The sequence below is a fragment of the Corapipo altera genome, unplaced genomic scaffold (assembly GCF_003945725.1).
Source record: "Corapipo altera isolate COAL_440 unplaced genomic scaffold, ASM394572v1 71, whole genome shotgun sequence".
Classification (NCBI taxonomy): Eukaryota; Metazoa; Chordata; class Aves; order Passeriformes; family Pipridae; genus Corapipo; species Corapipo altera.
The window spans coordinates 5,322,047-5,339,159 of record NW_020884916.1 but is presented as its reverse complement, the minus strand read 5'-3'; the positions used below and the strand labels follow the sequence as shown (position 1 = coordinate 5,339,159).

The 17,113-nt window shown below is 54.9% G+C and overlaps 3 protein-coding genes across 5 annotated transcripts in view; all 3 read left to right on the top strand.

The window, feature by feature from the left end:
- The first annotated feature begins 360 nt into the window (after nt 1–360).
- On the top strand, nt 361–7,745 carry EI24 (EI24, autophagy associated transmembrane protein). 2 transcript variants are annotated; one of them, XM_027655700.1, is made up of 11 exons: nt 361–443; nt 1,089–1,236; nt 2,807–2,952; nt 4,093–4,153; nt 4,765–4,831; nt 5,214–5,338; nt 5,537–5,656; nt 5,766–5,877; nt 6,634–6,745; nt 6,836–6,910; nt 7,017–7,745. In XM_027655700.1, the coding sequence occupies exons 2-11, from the start codon at nt 1,195–1,197 to the stop codon at nt 7,180–7,182; spliced, it is 1,026 nt and encodes a 341-aa protein (XP_027511501.1). In that variant the 5' UTR covers nt 361–443; nt 1,089–1,194; the 3' UTR covers nt 7,183–7,745. The 2 variants fall into 2 exon arrangements, with proteins under 2 accessions (XP_027511501.1, XP_027511502.1); XM_027655701.1 differs by lacking the exon at nt 361–443 and adding an exon at nt 580–598.
- Nucleotides 7,746–8,097: 352 nt separating this feature from the next.
- Nucleotides 8,098–16,688, top strand: STT3A (STT3A, catalytic subunit of the oligosaccharyltransferase complex). Of its 2 annotated transcripts, XM_027655714.1 has the most exons (19): nt 8,098–8,190; nt 9,227–9,311; nt 9,436–9,562; nt 9,821–9,881; nt 10,363–10,484; nt 10,665–10,810; nt 11,053–11,143; nt 11,798–11,904; nt 12,291–12,455; nt 12,994–13,174; nt 13,641–13,796; nt 13,928–14,019; nt 14,583–14,738; nt 14,844–15,032; nt 15,112–15,228; nt 15,308–15,410; nt 15,836–16,024; nt 16,144–16,259; nt 16,353–16,688. In XM_027655714.1, the coding sequence occupies exons 3-19, from the start codon at nt 9,475–9,477 to the stop codon at nt 16,389–16,391; spliced, it is 2,118 nt and encodes a 705-aa protein (XP_027511515.1). In that variant the 5' UTR covers nt 8,098–8,190; nt 9,227–9,311; nt 9,436–9,474; the 3' UTR covers nt 16,392–16,688. The 2 variants fall into 2 exon arrangements, with proteins under 2 accessions (XP_027511515.1, XP_027511516.1); XM_027655715.1 differs by lacking the exon at nt 9,227–9,311 and having other exon boundaries at nt 8,102–8,190.
- A 231-nt stretch (nt 16,689–16,919) lies between these two features.
- CHEK1 (checkpoint kinase 1) overlaps nt 16,920–17,113 on the top strand; it is an 8,189-nt gene continuing 7,995 nt past the window's right edge. The window contains exon 1 of the mRNA XM_027655430.1: nt 16,920–17,013. Within this exon, the coding sequence (XP_027511231.1) occupies nt 16,949–17,013 (65 nt within the window). The 5' untranslated portion in view covers nt 16,920–16,948. The remainder of the gene's footprint in view (nt 17,014–17,113) is intronic.

Genomic DNA, 17,113 nt, shown 5'->3' with positions numbered 1-17,113 from the left:
CCCACTATTCCCAGTATCCCCCATCCCCAGTTATCCCCATTATCCCCCGCTATTCCCAGTATCCCCCATCCCCAGTTATCCCCATTATCCCCCGCTATTCCCAGTATCCACCCAGCTCTCCCAGTTCCCTCTCCTCGTGTAGGTGGCGCCCCCTGGCGGCGGGGCGGCCGCGGCGCGCATGCGCAGCATGGATGGAGGGGCAATGTGTTAGCGCGGGAACTGGCGCACGCGCAGTACGGGGGAAGGCGCCGCTGCCACCAAAGAGGAGTGGCCACTGGCGGTGGGGCGTGCCTGGCGGCGGGGGGCGTGGTTGCCGAGAGTGGGCGGGGCTTGAGGCAGAGGGCGGGGCCGCGGCAGTGCCCGTGCGCGGCGCATGCGCGGTGGGCGCGGCCGGGCCGTGTGAGCCGGGCCCGTCCCGCCCGTCCGCCCCCGGCCCGGCCCCGGTGAGTGCGGGGGGACCGGGGGGCAGCGCCGGGGGGGGACACGCGTGGGGACACCCCGGGGACCGCGCGGCAGCCCTGGGGAAACCGGCCCGGAGGGAGTCTGGGACCTCCCACCCCACACACACACACATGGGGACACTGGGAACAGCCCTGAGGTAAAATGTGCCCCCGCCCGCATTATGGGATCACACAGACCCCCGGTGGGCGGGAGGGGGTTCTGCCTGTGAGCAACTCCTTGGGAAACCTGCAGGGCGCTTCTGGCCCCGCAGCTCAGGCCCCGCCGGGGTTTGACTCGGAATAACCAGAATAACCCCCTTTTTTTAATAATTATTTTTAATTGTTCGTGCCCTGCGCTGCGGCGGCACCACCGACGTGCCGGGGCTTGTGGCTGCGGAGCCGCCGGGAGCTCCTGCCGGGGAGCGGTGAGAGGGCTGAGTCCTGGTGGGAGAGCACGAGTGTTTTCCCTTGATTCCCTTGTTTTTATTTCTGTGGTGCTTTCCAAGAGCTGTTCCGCAGCCCCTGTGGAACGAGCGGCACGGGTCCGCTCCCAGGCCCTTTGGAGCAGGGTCGGAGGGCCGGGAATGCTGTGAGAGGTCACCAGGGTTCGAGTCAAGCTGCAATTCCCGCTGTGTTCGCTCCCCGCAGGCTCCACCTGTTTCCCGTCTCTCCAGGATGAGAGAGGCCTGGGCCCGGCTCTCCCCCTCTCCCTGTAGTTGATAGTTTGGGAAGCAGAGGTGATGCTGGAGTCGAGATGGCCGACAGCGTGAGAACCTTCCTTCATGACCTCGTCAGGGTGAGCTCCGGGTCCCCGTCCCTTCCTTCCTTCCCAGGGCACCCGGGAATTGAGGGAGAAGGGGCTCCAGGTGTATTTTAACACCATTGTTTGGTGTGTCTGTTGCTGCTGAATCTCTGACAGGTTCCCCTTGGGCACAAATTACTGTATAATATGTTGTTGTTGTTATCATACTAAGTTTCATTATTAAAATGTATGATACATATAAAGTGTATAATACATATTAAATATAAAATATATCTGAAGTATATAAATATTATGTATATAATATATTAAATATAATATAAACAAAATGTATACTATATGAAACATATATGAAACCTAGAATATATATAAAATATAAATAAAATATAATATAATATATATACACATAATATATACACAATATATGATATAGATGAAATATAGAATATATAAAATATAATATAAATAAAATGTATAGTATATACAAAATATATGATACATATAAAATATGGGATATAAATAAAATGTATAATTATACAAAATATATGATACATATAAAATATAGGATATAAATAAAATGTATGATACATGTAAAATATATAATATATATAAAATATATATGAAACATACTATACATTTCATATATCATATACTTTGCATTTATAATATATAAATACTGATATATGTTAATGTATACATTATGTTAATATTACAGTTAATATATTAATATTACTGTTGATTATATTTAATATACAGAAATATTATTACTGATACTATTATGTAATATGTAATACATTATAATTATATATGTTATATTATGTATTAATAATATATAATATGCTATATATATAATATTATATATTAATAATATATTATAACCATGACCATGGCAGCTCTGCCCCAGCAATAAGGTTTGTGTGAACTCACTGCTCCCACCCTGCCTTCCATCATCCAGGGGTAAACACAGCCTTAAAAACTGTGCTGTGACACTGAGCATCAGCTCGTGTCCAGAAGTAACTTGTGTTGGGAAACTCGCTGGGTTTGATCAGACACCTGTGGTGGGAGGAGTTGTGTCCTTTCCTGGTGCTCCCACACCATCTATCCCAACATGGAATAAAGCAAAACCTCTGGGCACATTCCTAGTAACAGGTTTGCAGTGATGTGGCTGGTGGGAGGATGTTTCTGGGACGAGGACAGATGCTTTTATTTGTGAAGGAATGAGCGTCAAACCCATAGGTGCAGTCAGACTTTGCACATCCCAAATATTTGTGTAATTCCACTTTATTGGCCTCAAAGTGCTGGCAGGGGATGAGGGTCCTCCTGCCAGACAGGGCTGGGAGAGATCCGACTCTTTGGCTTCTGCCAGGGTTATAAATAGTGCAGATTGGAAGAGAAATCACACCTTTACAGAAAAATTACTGCTGCTCCTGGAGATGCTGGAATGAGCAGTGATTTAGGTCACCAGGCCATGCAAAGAGCTGGTGTTGCTGCTCCAGGCCTTGGCTCCGGCTGAGCCGGGTGCTGCTTAGCCAGGGAGCTGGGCCAGCCGTGGAACCAGGAGGGCTCTGATGGCACATCCCATTCCTCCTCTCTCCTTGTGCTGCAGGGAATTAAGGACTCCATCTGGGGCATCTGCACCATCTCCAAGCTGGACGCCCGGATCCAGCAGAAAAGGGAAGAGCAGAGGCGCAGGAGAGCCAACAGCGCACTGGCCCAGCGGAGGTTTCACATGGAAGAGAAGAAGCAAGAGAAGTGAGTACAGGGCCCAGCAAGTCAAAAATGGGGTCATTCCCTTCTCCTCTGGTAGCCAGAGCCAATAAATGGGAAAAAGGTGGCGTGAAACTTCCTTTTTCCACTGCATAATGGAGCTGGAGCTGTGAGATAAAAAGTCGGACCTTTTATGTTTCATAATTACCTTGAATTGCCACTGGAAGGTGTGGAGCTGTGCATGCTGACAGAACGTGGATTTATGGGTTTCTTTTCCTCCTGAATCCTCGTGCTGCCTCAGATCCATTGTTTTTTCTGGTAGTCATGGGATCAGGGAAGAAGCAGCAGCTCAGCTCCATCTCCTTTCCCCAGGCCTGCGGCGTGTGGAGCTGCAGGATCTCAGTGGCTCTGGAAATGCCAGAATTATCTCCACGTGGGAGCAAAGAGCATCTGTTCCCATGTCTGACTCCCAAACTGCACTGGGATGTGTCTCTGCTGCCCTGATCACGCTGGGCTGGCACCTCACACGGTGGTTTTGGGAACGTCTGAGACACTTCCCAGTTTTTCTGCCCAGCTGGGTGGTAGGCTGGCTGAAAGGGGAAAGAAAAGTCTCCCTGGATCCCAGTCCTCCCTAGGGCTTCACACATGGGCTGCCCCTGAGGAATAATGTAAATTTTAGGGGCACTAAACAGCTAAGTTTTGCTGGTTTTCATTGTAACAAAGTCCCTTTGGTAGCAGGAGCTGACTGGGAAAGTGCTGCAGAGTCTCACAGAGCTGCTCTTGTGTGTCCAGATAGCGACACCAAAACCAGCCTGAGCTGAAACAGTCTCTGCTGAGACCAGAAAACACCCAAAACTCCCTAATTTTATTGTGGCAAGAGTTTAAGGAGAATGTTGCCTGAGATCTCCAATAAATGCTTAAAAATCTGGAAGAAAGCTTTGCTTTTCTTCCGTTTCAGTGCAGACTGTGGGAATTAATAAAGGCTGAAAGAGTCTCCCTGATGTAAATGTTGTAGAGAGCTGGTGTGAGTCTGCGTGGGGATTCCTTCTGGGATTCCCCTGTTTGGATAAAATCAGGTGCACCACTGTCGTGGGGCTGGTTCCTGGGGACGTTTCCAGGGTGTCCCAAGTGTGGGGCAGAAGCTTTGTCCAGGTGCTGGGACATTAACAGGTCTCTCTCCTGCAGTGAACCCCGGATAGTGAGCAGGATATTTCAGTGTTGTGCCTGGAACGGAGGTGTCTTCTGGGTACGTGGAGACTTCTTATTTTTCATGTGTTTTATTTTAAAACCCCTGTGGAAAGCCATGTCCTGCTCCAGCCCTCATGCTGAGAGCTGTTGGTCTGGCAGCAGGAACTGCTGGATGTTCCCATCCCAGTGCTGTATTTTAAGGGATTCACTCTGGGATATAGGGCCATAGGCTCACTCAGGAGACCCACACATGAACCCGTGAGCTGCTTTTCCAACTCTCCACCAAAATATTCAACTCCTGCTCTGCTGCAGCCTGGGATACTGCTTTACCAATTGGATATTGATGTCCTAAAGACATTTCCTTGGCTCTGACCTTCCCATGGCTGCGTCATGAGGCTGATCCTAATGGAGACAACACTTTGCAGCCTCATAAATCTCCGCCTTCGTTCTCCCATTACCCTGGGGCAGAGTACAAGGGATGGGCATGGAAATGTTCAAGTGCTCAGCTGTAGATTGTGGCTGTGTTTAAGCAGAGATCCTCGTTCCTCTGTGTTTATGGATCACTGGGGGAGGAGAGGCACATCTGCCTTCAGATCCATGGCCACAGGAGCACAGAAATGACCGTGCAAAGCCTCACTGAGAACCCTTGTTGTTTGTTTTTCCCTGCAGCTGAGTCTCTTCTTGTTCTACCGAGTGTTCATCCCCGTCCTTCAGTCGGTCACGGCGCAGATCATCGGTGGGTGCCTTTCCCCTCTGGGTGTTCTGGGGTGCTGACCAACCCATGGATGGGTTTTGGGGGTCCCAACACTCACTGAGCTGTTCCTCTTCCTCCCTGTACCAACCCATCCCATCATTAATTGTTCAGTAGAACAATCCAGCCATGGATCACCCCACTTGACAGCCTCTGTGTGTTGGGGATACAGCCCGGGGGTTTTACCACTCAAAACACATTTGTCGGTGTATTTCTACAATTAAATAAAAGAGCAAGTGGGTGAAAATGTGCTTTTAGAGACATTTAAAGCACTGCAGTCAGGAGAAATTCCCCGGAGGCTGTGCCAGGGAGCTTTTGGAGGCTCCTACCCCAGTTCCTCACGTGTGTCCCTGTCTCTCTCCTGAAGGTGACCCGTCCTTACACGGCGATGTCTGGTCCTGGCTGGAGTTCATCCTCACCTCCATTTTCAGCGCTCTCTGGGTCCTGCCCCTCTTTGTGCTCAGTAAGGTTGTCAATGCCATCTGGTTCCAGGTAGGTGACAGGAACCTGGGCCCTGCCTTGAGCAAACGGGGGGAGTTTCCTCGCTGGGTGGAGTGGGGGCACGAGATGAAACCCCCCTCCCCAAAATGCGCTCTGGGCGGGCAAAAGCAGCTCAGTAACGTCATCCCAGGTTTAATTTCCCTGAAGTTCCTCTTGAGCTCCCTTTCCTCAAGTCCCCCTCTCTGGCAGGACATCGCGGACCTGGCGTTCGAGGTGTCGGGCAGGAAGCCTCACCCCTTCCCCAGCGTCAGCAAAATCATCGCAGACATGCTGTTCAACCTCCTGCTGCAGGCGCTTTTCCTCATCCAGGTGAGAGGAGACACCAAGGAACCACTGTGCTCCACCCAGAGTGGCCCCCTGTGGTGGTTCCCCCCAAATCCTGAGCGTCCCTCAGTCCCCTGCTCCTTTTCCATCCCAGGGAATGATCGTGAGCCTGTTCCCCATCGACCTCGTCGGGCAGCTGATCAGCCTCCTCCACATGTCACTGCTCTACTCGCTCTACTGCTTCGAGTACCGCTGGTTTAACAAAGGTGAGGGGCTTTACCTGGATTGAGGGGTTCTCTGCTCAAGGAGTGTCCAATTCTGGCATTAGAGGCTGATTTTCCATCAGTTTTTATATGGAATGAAGGGCAAACATGAGCCAGCACTGTGCTCAGGTGGCCAAGAAGGCCAATGGCACCTGGCCTGTCCCAGCCATAGTGTGGCCACGGGACCAGGGCAGTGCTGGGCACTGCTGAGGCACCTTGAGTGCTGTGTCCTCGCTGCAAGAGAGACACTGAGGGGCTAGAACGTGTCCAGAGATGAGAACACAACTGGAGAAGGGTCTGGAGCAAAAGTCTGATGAGGAGCAGCTGAGGGGGGCTCAGCCTGGAGGAAAGGAGGCTCATGGGGGACCTCCTCACTCTCTGCAACTCTCTGACAGGAGGGGGGAGCCAGGGCAGGTCGGGCTTTGCTTCCAGGGAACAAGGGACAGGACAAGGGGAAGCAGCATCAAGCTGTGCCTGGGGAGGGTCAGGTTGGACATAAGAAGGAATTTCTTCATGGAAAGGGTTGTCAGGCATTGGAAGGGGCTGCCCAGGGTGGTGGTGGAGTCCCCCCCCCGGAGGTGTCCAAGAAATGACTGGATGTGGCACTCGGTGCTCTGGGCTGGGGGACAAGATGGGGGTCGGGCACAGGTTGGTCTTGATGATTTTGGAGCTCTTTTCCAGCCCAGTTGGTTCTGTGGTTCTGTAGTGAGGGTCTCTCCTCTCTCTGGGTCCATTCCCACGGGGTTTTCCCCTTGGCAGGAATCGAAATGCACCAACGGTTGTCAAACATCGAGAGGAACTGGCCCTACTACTTCGGCTTCGGGTTACCACTGGCGTTCCTCACGGCCATGCAGTCCTCCTACATCATCAGGTGGGAAGGAACTCTGGCCCCTCCTCCTCTGACACCCACCAGACCCACCGAGTGCCTCACATTTTATTTTATTATATTTTTCCCTTACAGTGGTTGCCTCTTTTCCATCCTTTTCCCTCTCTTCATCATCAGCGCCAACGAAGCCAGGACCCCCGGCAAAACCTAGTGAGTATCCGCCCCTCCCAGCCCCGCTGCCCCCCTCCAACACCACTCCCAAAAGCCCGGGGGGCGTTCCCGGCATCCGGAGCTGATGGACTCTCTTCCCTTGCAGCCACTTCCAGCTCCGCCTCTTCTCCTTGGTGGTTTTCCTCAGCAACAGACTCTTTCACAAGACCGTTTACCTTCAGTCCGCCCTGAGTGGTGCTTCCTCCTCTCCTTCCTCCTCCTCCTCCTCCTCGCCCTCCCCCGCCAAACACGCGGCTGCTCCGGGGCACTGAGCTGCCACCGCCCCCCGGGGAGGGGGGACACCACGGGCCTCTCCGCGCCCCCAGGGACAGGCAGGACCCAGCCTGACGAGGCGTCGCTGTCGGTTCTGCGTCTCGGGGCGGGTTGGGGGCGGAAATCTGGGTTTTTAACACCTTTGTGAGTTTGCAGGGGCCGGGTCGTGCCCTGCGCTTGTTTTATAGCGACTCTTTTGTACGCCTTTCCCGTGCCATGTCCCCGCCCCCGGGCCAGTGGGGCGGAACCCCCCCACGCCCCGTTCTGCCGTTGTGTCTCCCCGTGTCCCCGCTGCCCCTCGTCCCCCTTCCCGCTCCCTCCATGTGCCCAAACTCAGGTCGCGGGAGGGGGGGGCGGGTATTTTTGGGAGTCCCCGCTGCCGTCGAGCACAGTGTGTCGTCCCCCCCCTCCCCGTGCATGTACCGTTTCTGTCGGGTCGGGGAAGGAACCGGTGATGACGTTCAAAACACCCCTTTGGATATTTTGGGCCGGTTTATCAACTTTTCTCTAGTATTTTCACACTGAAACATTAAAACGGAGAAACCACGAGTTCTCAGCCGTCCCGCGCCTGGCCCTGTGTTTAATGCGGGCGAGGGGGGGGTTCCCTTGCGCCAGGGGGGTTCACGCCGTCGGTGCCTCCGGGGGTTCCCCCGAGCGCCGCCCACGTGGCACCGCCCACGTGGCGGGGCCGACCTGCTTCCGCTTCCGCCCACGTGACGCGCCCCAAGTCCGGACGGACACGTCACGGCTCGCTCCCCGTCGGCCCCGCCCGCCTCGCTCTCCGCCAATCGGGAAGCGCCGTGCGCGGGGAGCCCCGCCCCTCGGCTGAGTGCGCGGCGCCTTAGCCAATGAGGGCGGGCGACTCTGGAGTGGCGTGTGCGGGGCCCAATAGGGAGCGGGCGCGGGCGGGGCTGGCGGCGGCGGCGGTGAGGGCAGGGCGGCTGCGCGGCGCGGATGGAGCGGGCGGAGGGGCCGCCCTGAGGGACCGGCCGGGACGGGCTGAGGGTGTGAGTGAGGGGGGCGCGGGGGGCGCAGGGCCGGGCTGTGTGGGCTGTGCGGGCTGTGCGCTGCTGGGCGCCTGGGCTGTGCGGAGAGCCCGGGTGCGCGGGGAGAGGCAGCTCTGGGGTGAGGCGTGTCTGGCTCCAGGAGGGGTGAGGGGTTCTGGGGTGCCCAGCTCTGGGGGGGGCCCTGGGTTTTGGGGTGGGTGGCGCCGTGGGGTGAGCCCCCGCGCGTGTGGGGTGGGATGGCGGTGTTCGTGAGGGGCTGGAGCCGTGCGGGGGGTGCTCTGTGTCACCGGGAGCTCCGGTGGTGACCGGGCCCCCCGGTACCTGCCCCCCGCCGTTATCAGCTGCTTCATTGCCGCGGGACATCCAGGAAATATCCACCGCACGGGGTTGTTCCTGCACCCCTGCCCAGCGTGTGCCCGTGAGAAGCACTTCCAGGGCACGGGAAGGTTTCCTTCAGGCGCAGTTTGTTTGATTTTTTTTTTTTTTTTTTTAAATCCCAGCCCATCCCAACTGTGTTGTAGCTCATAGACCCTGAACTGGGGATTTATTCACCTGGGACTGAGCCTGCCCGGGGCAGCGGGAGGGGTTTTCCTCATTGATTGGGCTAAAGCAGAACTTTAAAGAAATCTGAGTGTTTTCAAGAGTAGAAAGGTGTTAAAGCTGTTGGTCTCTAGTCACAGTTTCACTTCCTTGGTGTCTGACCCCAGGATTTCTCTGGCTTTTGCTCCACCCAGGGAGGTTGAATTAAACAGCCACGTTGTCTAGTGTGAGCAAAGCTGATTTTTGCTCTCCTTGTCTGCATTAACAAACCACTAATACATCTATATGTTTAGCAAATAATTCAAAGTGGGAGCAACCAGGAGCTGTTTGTACTTGCTGCACGTGAGAAAAAGCACCAATTTCTTGCATTCTCCATGGGTTATGTTTTTTGTGCATCACTTGCAGGTGGTGGCTAAACTTCAGAGAGCAGCTGTGGGGAGGCAGAGGCTTTGCTCAAAGCTTACACAGGCTTACACAGGTTTTGTTCTGTACACAGAGAAACAGGCACATCCTCTGCCCCGGAGAAGTTCTGGGCTCTGTGAAGGGAGGAAAACCAGCCAAGACTTGGGGTGACTGCTCAGGTGAGGATGGGAGGGGAGGGAGGCACAAGCACCCGGCAGGGCTGGAGGGTGGGCAGGAATGGGGGGGTTAAGGTCTGAGTTCATGAAGCCTTCAGGGGTCTGAGTTGTTCCTGTTGGTGTCCAGGTGTTCCAGGATCCTCAGGCTCTGCCTTGGATGTGAAAAATGACCAAGCTGGGGTTTCTCCGGCTCTCCTACGAGAAGCAGGACACGCTGCTCAAGCTCCTCATCCTGTCCATGGCAGCTGTGCTCTGTAAGTCTGTGTCCTCAGGGATGACCCCGGGATGGAGCTGATTCTGCTCCTTCTTCTCTTCTCATTCAGGCTGTGAAGTTCTCACCTGCCTTTAAACCACACCATAATCCTTCTGTGCCTTTGCCTTTGAAAACTGCCTCTTTCTTTACCTTCCTGTTGACCATTTAATACAGAAATTCTTTCAATCCAGCAAAGAAGCAGGACATCCCAGCTCGGGGAGCTCTGTGTGTTCACTCTGCCCCTTCTCTGTGTTTGCAGCTTTCTCCACGAGGCTCTTTTCCGTCCTAAGATTTGAAAGTGTCATCCATGAATTTGACCCGTAAGTTTTTCTCAGTTCTTGGGGGCTTGTTGGGTGTTTCCTCTCCTGGAGCATGTGGAATTAGGGCAGTGTGTGCCAGGCTCAGTGAATCCCCATGGAGGATGTGGGACTTGGAAGGCAGGTTTCAGTGCAGCTTGGTTTTCCTTCTCCACACCCAAAATGCACTCAGTACCCAGGGCTCTTCCTGCAGCCTGGGTCCAGGAGTGGCCTGCCATTGCTTTTCTGCTGGAATGGGGTTATTCCCTGCCTGGGTGCAGCAGCAGAGAGGGCTCCTGGGACAACCTGTGTCTGTCCCAGGCTTGTCGCTGATTAAATCAGTCCCAAGGGCAACTATTACCTTTGCAAACCCACTTTTAACCCCCATGGGAGGAGGGAGGAGCCTTTGCAGCCAAGCTTTGGGGGCGGTTGAGGGAAACTGGGCTGGTTCCCTCCGTGTGGGACGCGCAGGATGAGCCCTCACAGCGCCTCATCACCCCTACAGGTACTTCAACTACCGCACCACCCGCTTCCTGGCCGAGGAGGGCTTCTACAAATTCCACAACTGGTTTGATGACCGAGCGTGGTACCCCCTGGGCAGGATCATCGGGGGCACCATTTACCCAGGTGAAGCTTCTGCCGAGCCAAAACACACCTGGCACGAGGGAAAATCGGGAGAGGGGTGGGGAGTGCCCATGGAGCACATCCCTGAGTGGGACAGAGTGGAGCTCGGGGATGCGTCCTGGGCAGCAGCTCCCTCCTGGCCAGGCCGTGGAGCACCCTGAGGAAGGTGTGTCCGTGCTGCAGGTCTGATGATCACGTCGGCAGCGATCTACCACGTGCTGCACTTCTTCCACATCACCATTGACATCCGCAACGTCTGCGTGTTCCTGGCCCCCCTCTTCTCCTCCTTCACCACCATCGTGACTTACCACCTCACCAAAGAGCTCAAGGTATGGGGACCACCGGGGTGCCCCTCACAGGCTTGGGCTTTCCCCAAGGAGCAGGGGCTCTTTGCTTTTTAGGAGAGCAGCTGGGTTGGAGTCTTGGAGGTGACCACCACACTGCTCAAAACCCTCACCTCCTGGGAAGTGGGAGATCTTTTTCAAGCTTCATTTCCACACTCAGATTTTATTCCTTTGAGTAATAAAGCCCCTAAACCCCGATGTTTCCCCCCTGGCTGTGTTTCTCCCAGGATGCAGGGGCAGGGCTCCTCGCTGCCGCCATGATCGCGGTGGTGCCCGGGTACATCTCTCGATCCGTCGCCGGCTCCTACGATAACGAAGGTGAGTTCGTGACCCCCAGGGAAACCTTTTAGGACTGCTGGGAAATGGAAAATGGTGATAAAGGTGCTACAGGGTACGACAGAGGCCCAGGGAGCCCTGCCAGGTTTGTGCCGTACGAACCCGACTGATCAGAGATCTGAGGTGCTTCTCGCCCATGCAGGGAAGAAGAGGGAGTGTTTCCCAACTCTGGCAGCGGGTGTACCCTGTTCCCAGTATCCTTGTTTGCCAATCAGAAAGGGTTTTGTTACCTCCACAGACTCCACCTGGGACTGGAGCTACTGTGTGGTTCCCCCATGCTTTTATCTCCATTCTGGGAGTGACTGGCAAAGACAGGAATCTCACTGTCAATTCCTGGGCCAGAGGAGGATCCAGGTTCCTTTCCACTAGCTGGGCTTTTGGGGGCTGTGTAAGGAGTTCTTCCAGCTGGTGTGCCTGGAAGAAGCCACCTGAGCTGTTACTTGCAGTGAGACACAAACCCCTCAGTGCTTCAGTCTAGAAATTGGAGATGAAACGCTTCTCCCAGGTTTCTCTTTGTACAAGGTGCTCTTCCACCTTCTGATGGAGCATCAAAAGCATTTATATGTGTGTTTTTAATGGATTGAGTGCTCTGCTGCACCCCAGGGGTGACATTAAACCCTTCTGGTCCTCCTGCAGGTATTGCCATATTCTGCATGCTCTTGACCTACTACATGTGGATCAAGGCTGTCAAAACTGGCTCCATCTACTGGGCAGCCATGTGTGCCCTGGCCTATTTCTACATGGTGAGTGCCCCCTCTCCCTGTGCCGGGGTGATCCCAACTCCAAGGTCCCTCTGCTTATGGAGATGGGAATCCACAGTGTGCCATTCCTGTGGCTGTGTGTCCAGGGAGCTGGAACCTCCATGGAGATGGAAATGGAGTGGGTGCTTGCTTTATTCATTTCCACTTCCCAAACTAGTGGGTTTTTTGTAAGGTTTTATCAGTGATGTTAAAAAGTCCATGTTTGTTCCACCTGAGATGTCAAAGATGCCCTCAGAGCAGATCCCAGCTGGCATTGCCACTGGGTGAAAATCCTACCTGTGATCCCAGGAAAACCAAACCTGCCACATTTCACCTCTGCAGCTGTTCAGTCCTGGAACTTGTGGGTCTGTCTGGTTTGTGTCTCACAGGTCTCCTCATGGGGTGGCTACGTCTTCCTGATCAACCTCATCCCCCTGCACGTCCTGGTGCTGATGCTGACCGGGCGCTTCTCCCACAGGATCTACGTAGCCTATTGCACAGTCTACTGCCTGGGAACCATCCTCTCCATGCAGATCTCCTTTGTTGGCTTCCAGGTGGGCACCAGGAAGATTTGCACACTCGGGGGTGGGTTGCAACAGAACAGCAGTGTGTTGCCACCTTGTTTCCCTTCGTGCTTTGCAGTTGTAAGTGGGTGCTGGCTCCTTATTCCAACTCCCATGATGCTGATTCCTTGCCACCTTTGGCAAAATCAGCTTTCTGAGGTGCTGGATGACTTTCAAAGCTGCTGATAACCTTCATGGCACTGGTTACCTGCCATAAAAATATCTTTGGTTTTGATGAAGGCAACACTGGTGCCATTGTGCGTCTTGGTGTGGCAGGAAATGTTCCTGCCTGGCTCATATTTCCAAGAGAATCCAGTTAACTTTCCATGTGGATTCTTATCAGAATCAAAGCAGATGTAGGAAAGGGACTCGTGCCAGCTGTGCCAATCACAGGGAGGGAACATCTGAACATTTTCCTGTGACTTTGGCAGCGATTGTGCCGAGAAGTGATTTGTGAAAAAAGCTGATAAAGAGTGTGACAGGGCTCTTGTTCTGCTCTGTGTCTGACCCTGCCCTGCCCTGCTCCCAGCCCGTCCTCTCCTCGGAGCACATGGCTGCCCTCGGAGTCTTCGGCTTGTGCCAGATCCATGCCTTCGTGGACTACCTCCGGAGCAAGCTGAACCCCCAGCAGTTCGAAATCCTCTTCAGGAGCGTCATTTCCCTGGTTGGCTTCGTCCTCCTCAGCATCGGGGCCGTGCTGATGCTCACAGGTAGCCAAGATCGTGGCCATAATGAAGGCATTGCACCCCCTTTCCTTGCGTCCAAGGGCATGGAATTTGTCCTCCCTAACTCTGTGTTGCTGTGGTGTCAGTGCCTGTGAGCCCCTTCGAAGGGGGAAGCTGGGACCTGCCCCAATTTGTGCGTTAGCAGGGAATATTTAAGCAGCAGCTGCAGGATCTGAGGGGCAGAGACACTGGGCTGGTGCTGCAGATACTGAACCTTGCTCTGTAGTAGCAAAGAGATGCCCAAAACAGAGATTGGGTGGAGAGGAGGGTTTTTAGGGTAAAATTGCCTTTTATTTCCTTTCTAGAATGGCAGGTTTGAGTAGTAGAGATGTTGAACGAGGTCTGGGTTTGCTCATTCAGCCTCACATGTGCTTCCCTGGGAAAGTGTGTGTTGGCATTGCCGGTAACTCTCTGCTGGACCCAAAGAGGATTTGTTTTCTCCTCTTTCTAGGGAAGATCTCCCCGTGGACGGGGCGTTTTTACTCCCTGCTGGACCCTTCCTACGCCAAGAACAACATCCCCATCATCGCCTCCGTCTCCGAGCACCAGCCCACCACCTGGTCCTCCTACTACTTTGACCTGCAGCTCCTGGTGTTCATGTTCCCGGGTGAGTCACCAGCCCTGAGTTATTCACCAGAGGGTTTGTCCTGCCTCTCCTGGGGTGCTGAGCCTGGGGGGAGCGCTGTGTGCCTGGTTTTATGTCATTTCTGGGCTGACCTGTGTCTCTCCCCCACACAGTTGGTCTCTATTACTGCTTCAGCAACCTCTCGGACGCCCGGATCTTCATCATCATGTATGGTGTGACCAGCATGTACTTCTCAGCTGTCATGGTGAGGGCTAAGGCCTCCTGGCTCCTAACAAAGCCGATTTAATTTATTTTTCTGAACTTAAGGATGATTCTTTCCCCCTGAGGGTTCTTCTCCCTTCCTTTAATATTGTTTTTTTGCCCCTCTGTGTGGTGAGGTTGCAAAACTCACTGGTTTGGGTGTTACTTCCCTGAGGCCAGTGCCACCCACTGATTGCTGTTCCTTGTGCCCTAAAGCTGAGCTGAAAACCCAACCAAATTCTGCGGATTTCCAAGCAGGGATTGCTGACAAATAGCTGCCAATGAACCCCTTTCCACTCTTCCTCTGGCACCCCAAGCCCTAAATGTGGCTGAGTTGTGGTATGGAGGCATTTACTAATCCTTGCCTCCACCTAAGATTAGTGATTGAAGTCATGTTGGCACGTTGGCCCATTTTGAGTGTCTGAGATTGTGGCAGCTCCCCATTACAAAAATCAGCCACAATTTACCCACAGAATTTGAGGTGCTGGATTAGGAATGGCATCAAATTCCCTCTTCTCTTGCATCTCTGCCTGGATTCCTTCTCCAGCAGTTCTGCTCTTGCCATAGGTGCGTCTCATGCTGGTGCTGGCCCCGGTGATGTGCATCCTGTCCGGCATTGGGGTCTCCCAGGTGTTGTCCACCTACATGAAGAACCTGGATATCAGCCGACCGGACAAGAAGAGCAAAAAGCAGCAAGACTCCACCTACCCCATCAAAAACGAGGTGTGTGCCGGGCCGGCTCGGGAGGACACCTGGTCCTGGTGGGGCTGAGTGTGGGGGCTGACGGCCTCGTCCCTCCAGCACTGAGACCCTGGGCTGCTCCTGCAGGTTGCCAGCGGCATGATCCTGGTCATGGCATTCTTCCTGATCACTTACACCTTCCACTCCACCTGGGTGACCAGCGAGGCCTATTCCTCCCCCTCCATCGTGCTCTCTGCCCGCGGCGGGGACGGCAGCAGGATCATCTTCGATGACTTCAGAGAAGCCTATTACTGGCTGCGGCACAACACGCCAGAGGTACACGGTGGGGTTGGGGTGTTGGGGACCCGATGTTTTCCACTGAGGCGCTGACAGCACGGCCCGTTTTTGGGTGTAGGATGCAAAGGTGATGTCCTGGTGGGACTACGGGTACCAGATCACCGCCATGGCCAACCGGACCATCCTGGTGGACAACAACACCTGGAACAACACACACATCTCCCGCGTCGGCCAGGTGGGTCCTTCCCTCGCCCGCTGCCTTGCCTGGCCTTTCTGGGCACCACATGTTGTGGCTGACGCTGTGTTTGCCCCAGGCCATGGCATCAACAGAGGAGAAAGCCTATGAGATCATGAGGGAGCTGGATGTCAGCTACGTGCTGGTCATCTTTGGTGGCCTCACCGGGTACTCGTCCGATGGTAAGATCCCTCTCTGAGCTGGGTCAGACCCATCCTGGGGTGCTGGTGCCAGCTGGGGCTGTGGAGTGGAAATGGTGCCAGAATGCTCCTTTCTGGACCTGCACATACCTTCTTAACTCTCTCAACTCAACTTCTTGCTCTTGGCCACCCAAATCAATCTATCTCCTCAATCCTGACCCCTCAGCTCAGCTTGACTCCTCATTCTTTTGCCTGAACTCAACTCTTTGTTCCTTCACCCCAACTCAACCCCTTGCTCTTGTCCACCCAAGTCAACTCCAGTCCTCGTTCTTTGCCCCCCAACTTAACTCACTGCTCCTGGCCCCCAGCTCAACTCAAACCGTTGCTCTTGGCAACTCAACTCATTTTTTTACCCCAACTCAACCCCTCACTCTCTGCCCCCCAACTCTCTGCTGTCCACCTTCCAGACATCAACAAGTTCCTGTGGATGGTGCGGATCGGGGGCAGCACGGACACGGGGCGCCACATCAAGGAGCACGACTACTACACCCCCACCGGGGAGTTCCGTGTCGACCGCGAGGGCTCCCCGGTGCTGCTCAACTGCCTCATGTACAAGATGTGCTACTACCGCTTCGGCCAGGTCTACACCGAGGCCAGTGAGTCCCCAGAACCACCCCCCGTGGGGGTGACACTGCTTTTGGGGCGCTCCACCACCACGCCCTGACATCTCCAGGGCACGGTGTGGCAGCGCTGCCTGTCCTTTGCCCTCTCCCAGAGCGGCCGCCGGGCTACGACCGGGTGAGGAACGCCGAAATCGGCAACAAGGACTTTGAGCTGGATGTGCTGGAGGAGGCCTACACCACAGAGCACTGGCTGGTCCGAATATACAAGGTACGGCCCCAGGATGAGCCCAGACCTCCCAGTTTGGGGCAAAAAAACATGGAGTTCCACCTAAGGAGGCTTTTTATTTTTTTCCCTGCCCAGGTGAAAGATTTGGACAACCGCGGGTTGTCGAGGACGTAGAGGAGCCGGGGGTGGCCGTGCCAGACACGCACTGACCCAGCCTTGGCCTGTGCAGCAGAGATTGGGGGGTTTGTGGGGTCTGAGGGGGGCTGTTCCGGGGTTGTTTTGTACCGTTTGTAAGCGCAGGCAGCGGCGGGAGGGCCCCCCTGCCCCGTCCTGTCCCGCCGGGAGTGACTTTTATATACGCACAGGGCCGCCGCCGGATCGGGAGCTGCGGCCCTGACCCCGGGGCTGATCGACCGGGGGTCGCAAAGAGGATGAATAAATAAAACAAAAACAATTAAAAAAAAAAAAAAAGAGTGGCGATTTTTGTGGGGTTTTACCCCTGAGTTCTGCCAGAGGGACTTTGGGGCTGTTTGCACGCTTTTAATCGATGGGGGTGATGGGGCGGGAGGGGTGTCGCGACCTGGTCACGGGGGGGGGGACGGGCTTTAAAGAGAGGGTGTGGTCGGGCTGGGGGCGTGGCCGGGGCATTGCGCGCGCAGGGCGGGGCGGGGCGCGCGGCTCTGGCGGGAAAAGGCGGCGTGGCCGGAGCGGGGCCGGGACCGGGGCCGGGCATGGCCGTGCCCTTCGTGGAGGACTGGGACCTGGTGCAGACGCTGGGCGAAGGCGCCTACGGGGAGTGAGTGCGGCGGGGCCCGGGGAGGGCGGGTCGGGGTCGCTGCCGGCCGGGTCCGCCCCTTCCCTGCCCCTTGCTCGCCCCTTCCCTGCCCCTTGCTCGC

Bases quoted from the DNA above. Each gene is read 5' to 3' on its own strand.
- EI24 (XM_027655700.1), top strand. From the start codon at position 1,195: ATGGCCGACAGCGTGAGAACCTTCCTTCATGACCTCGTCAGG. The intron at 4,832-5,213 runs GTGGGTGCCTTT...TCTCTCCTGAAG, and splicing joins GGTCACGGCGCAGATCATCG to GTGACCCGTCCTTACACGGC. The intron at 6,911-7,016 runs GTGAGTATCCGC...CTTCCCTTGCAG, and splicing joins AGGACCCCCGGCAAAACCTA to CCACTTCCAGCTCCGCCTCT.
- STT3A (XM_027655714.1), top strand. From the start codon at position 9,475: ATGACCAAGCTGGGGTTTCTCCGGCTCTCCTACGAGAAGCAGGACACG. The intron at 10,811-11,052 runs GTATGGGGACCA...TGTTTCTCCCAG, and splicing joins ACCTCACCAAAGAGCTCAAG to GATGCAGGGGCAGGGCTCCT. The intron at 11,905-12,290 runs GTGAGTGCCCCC...TGTGTCTCACAG, and splicing joins CCCTGGCCTATTTCTACATG to GTCTCCTCATGGGGTGGCTA.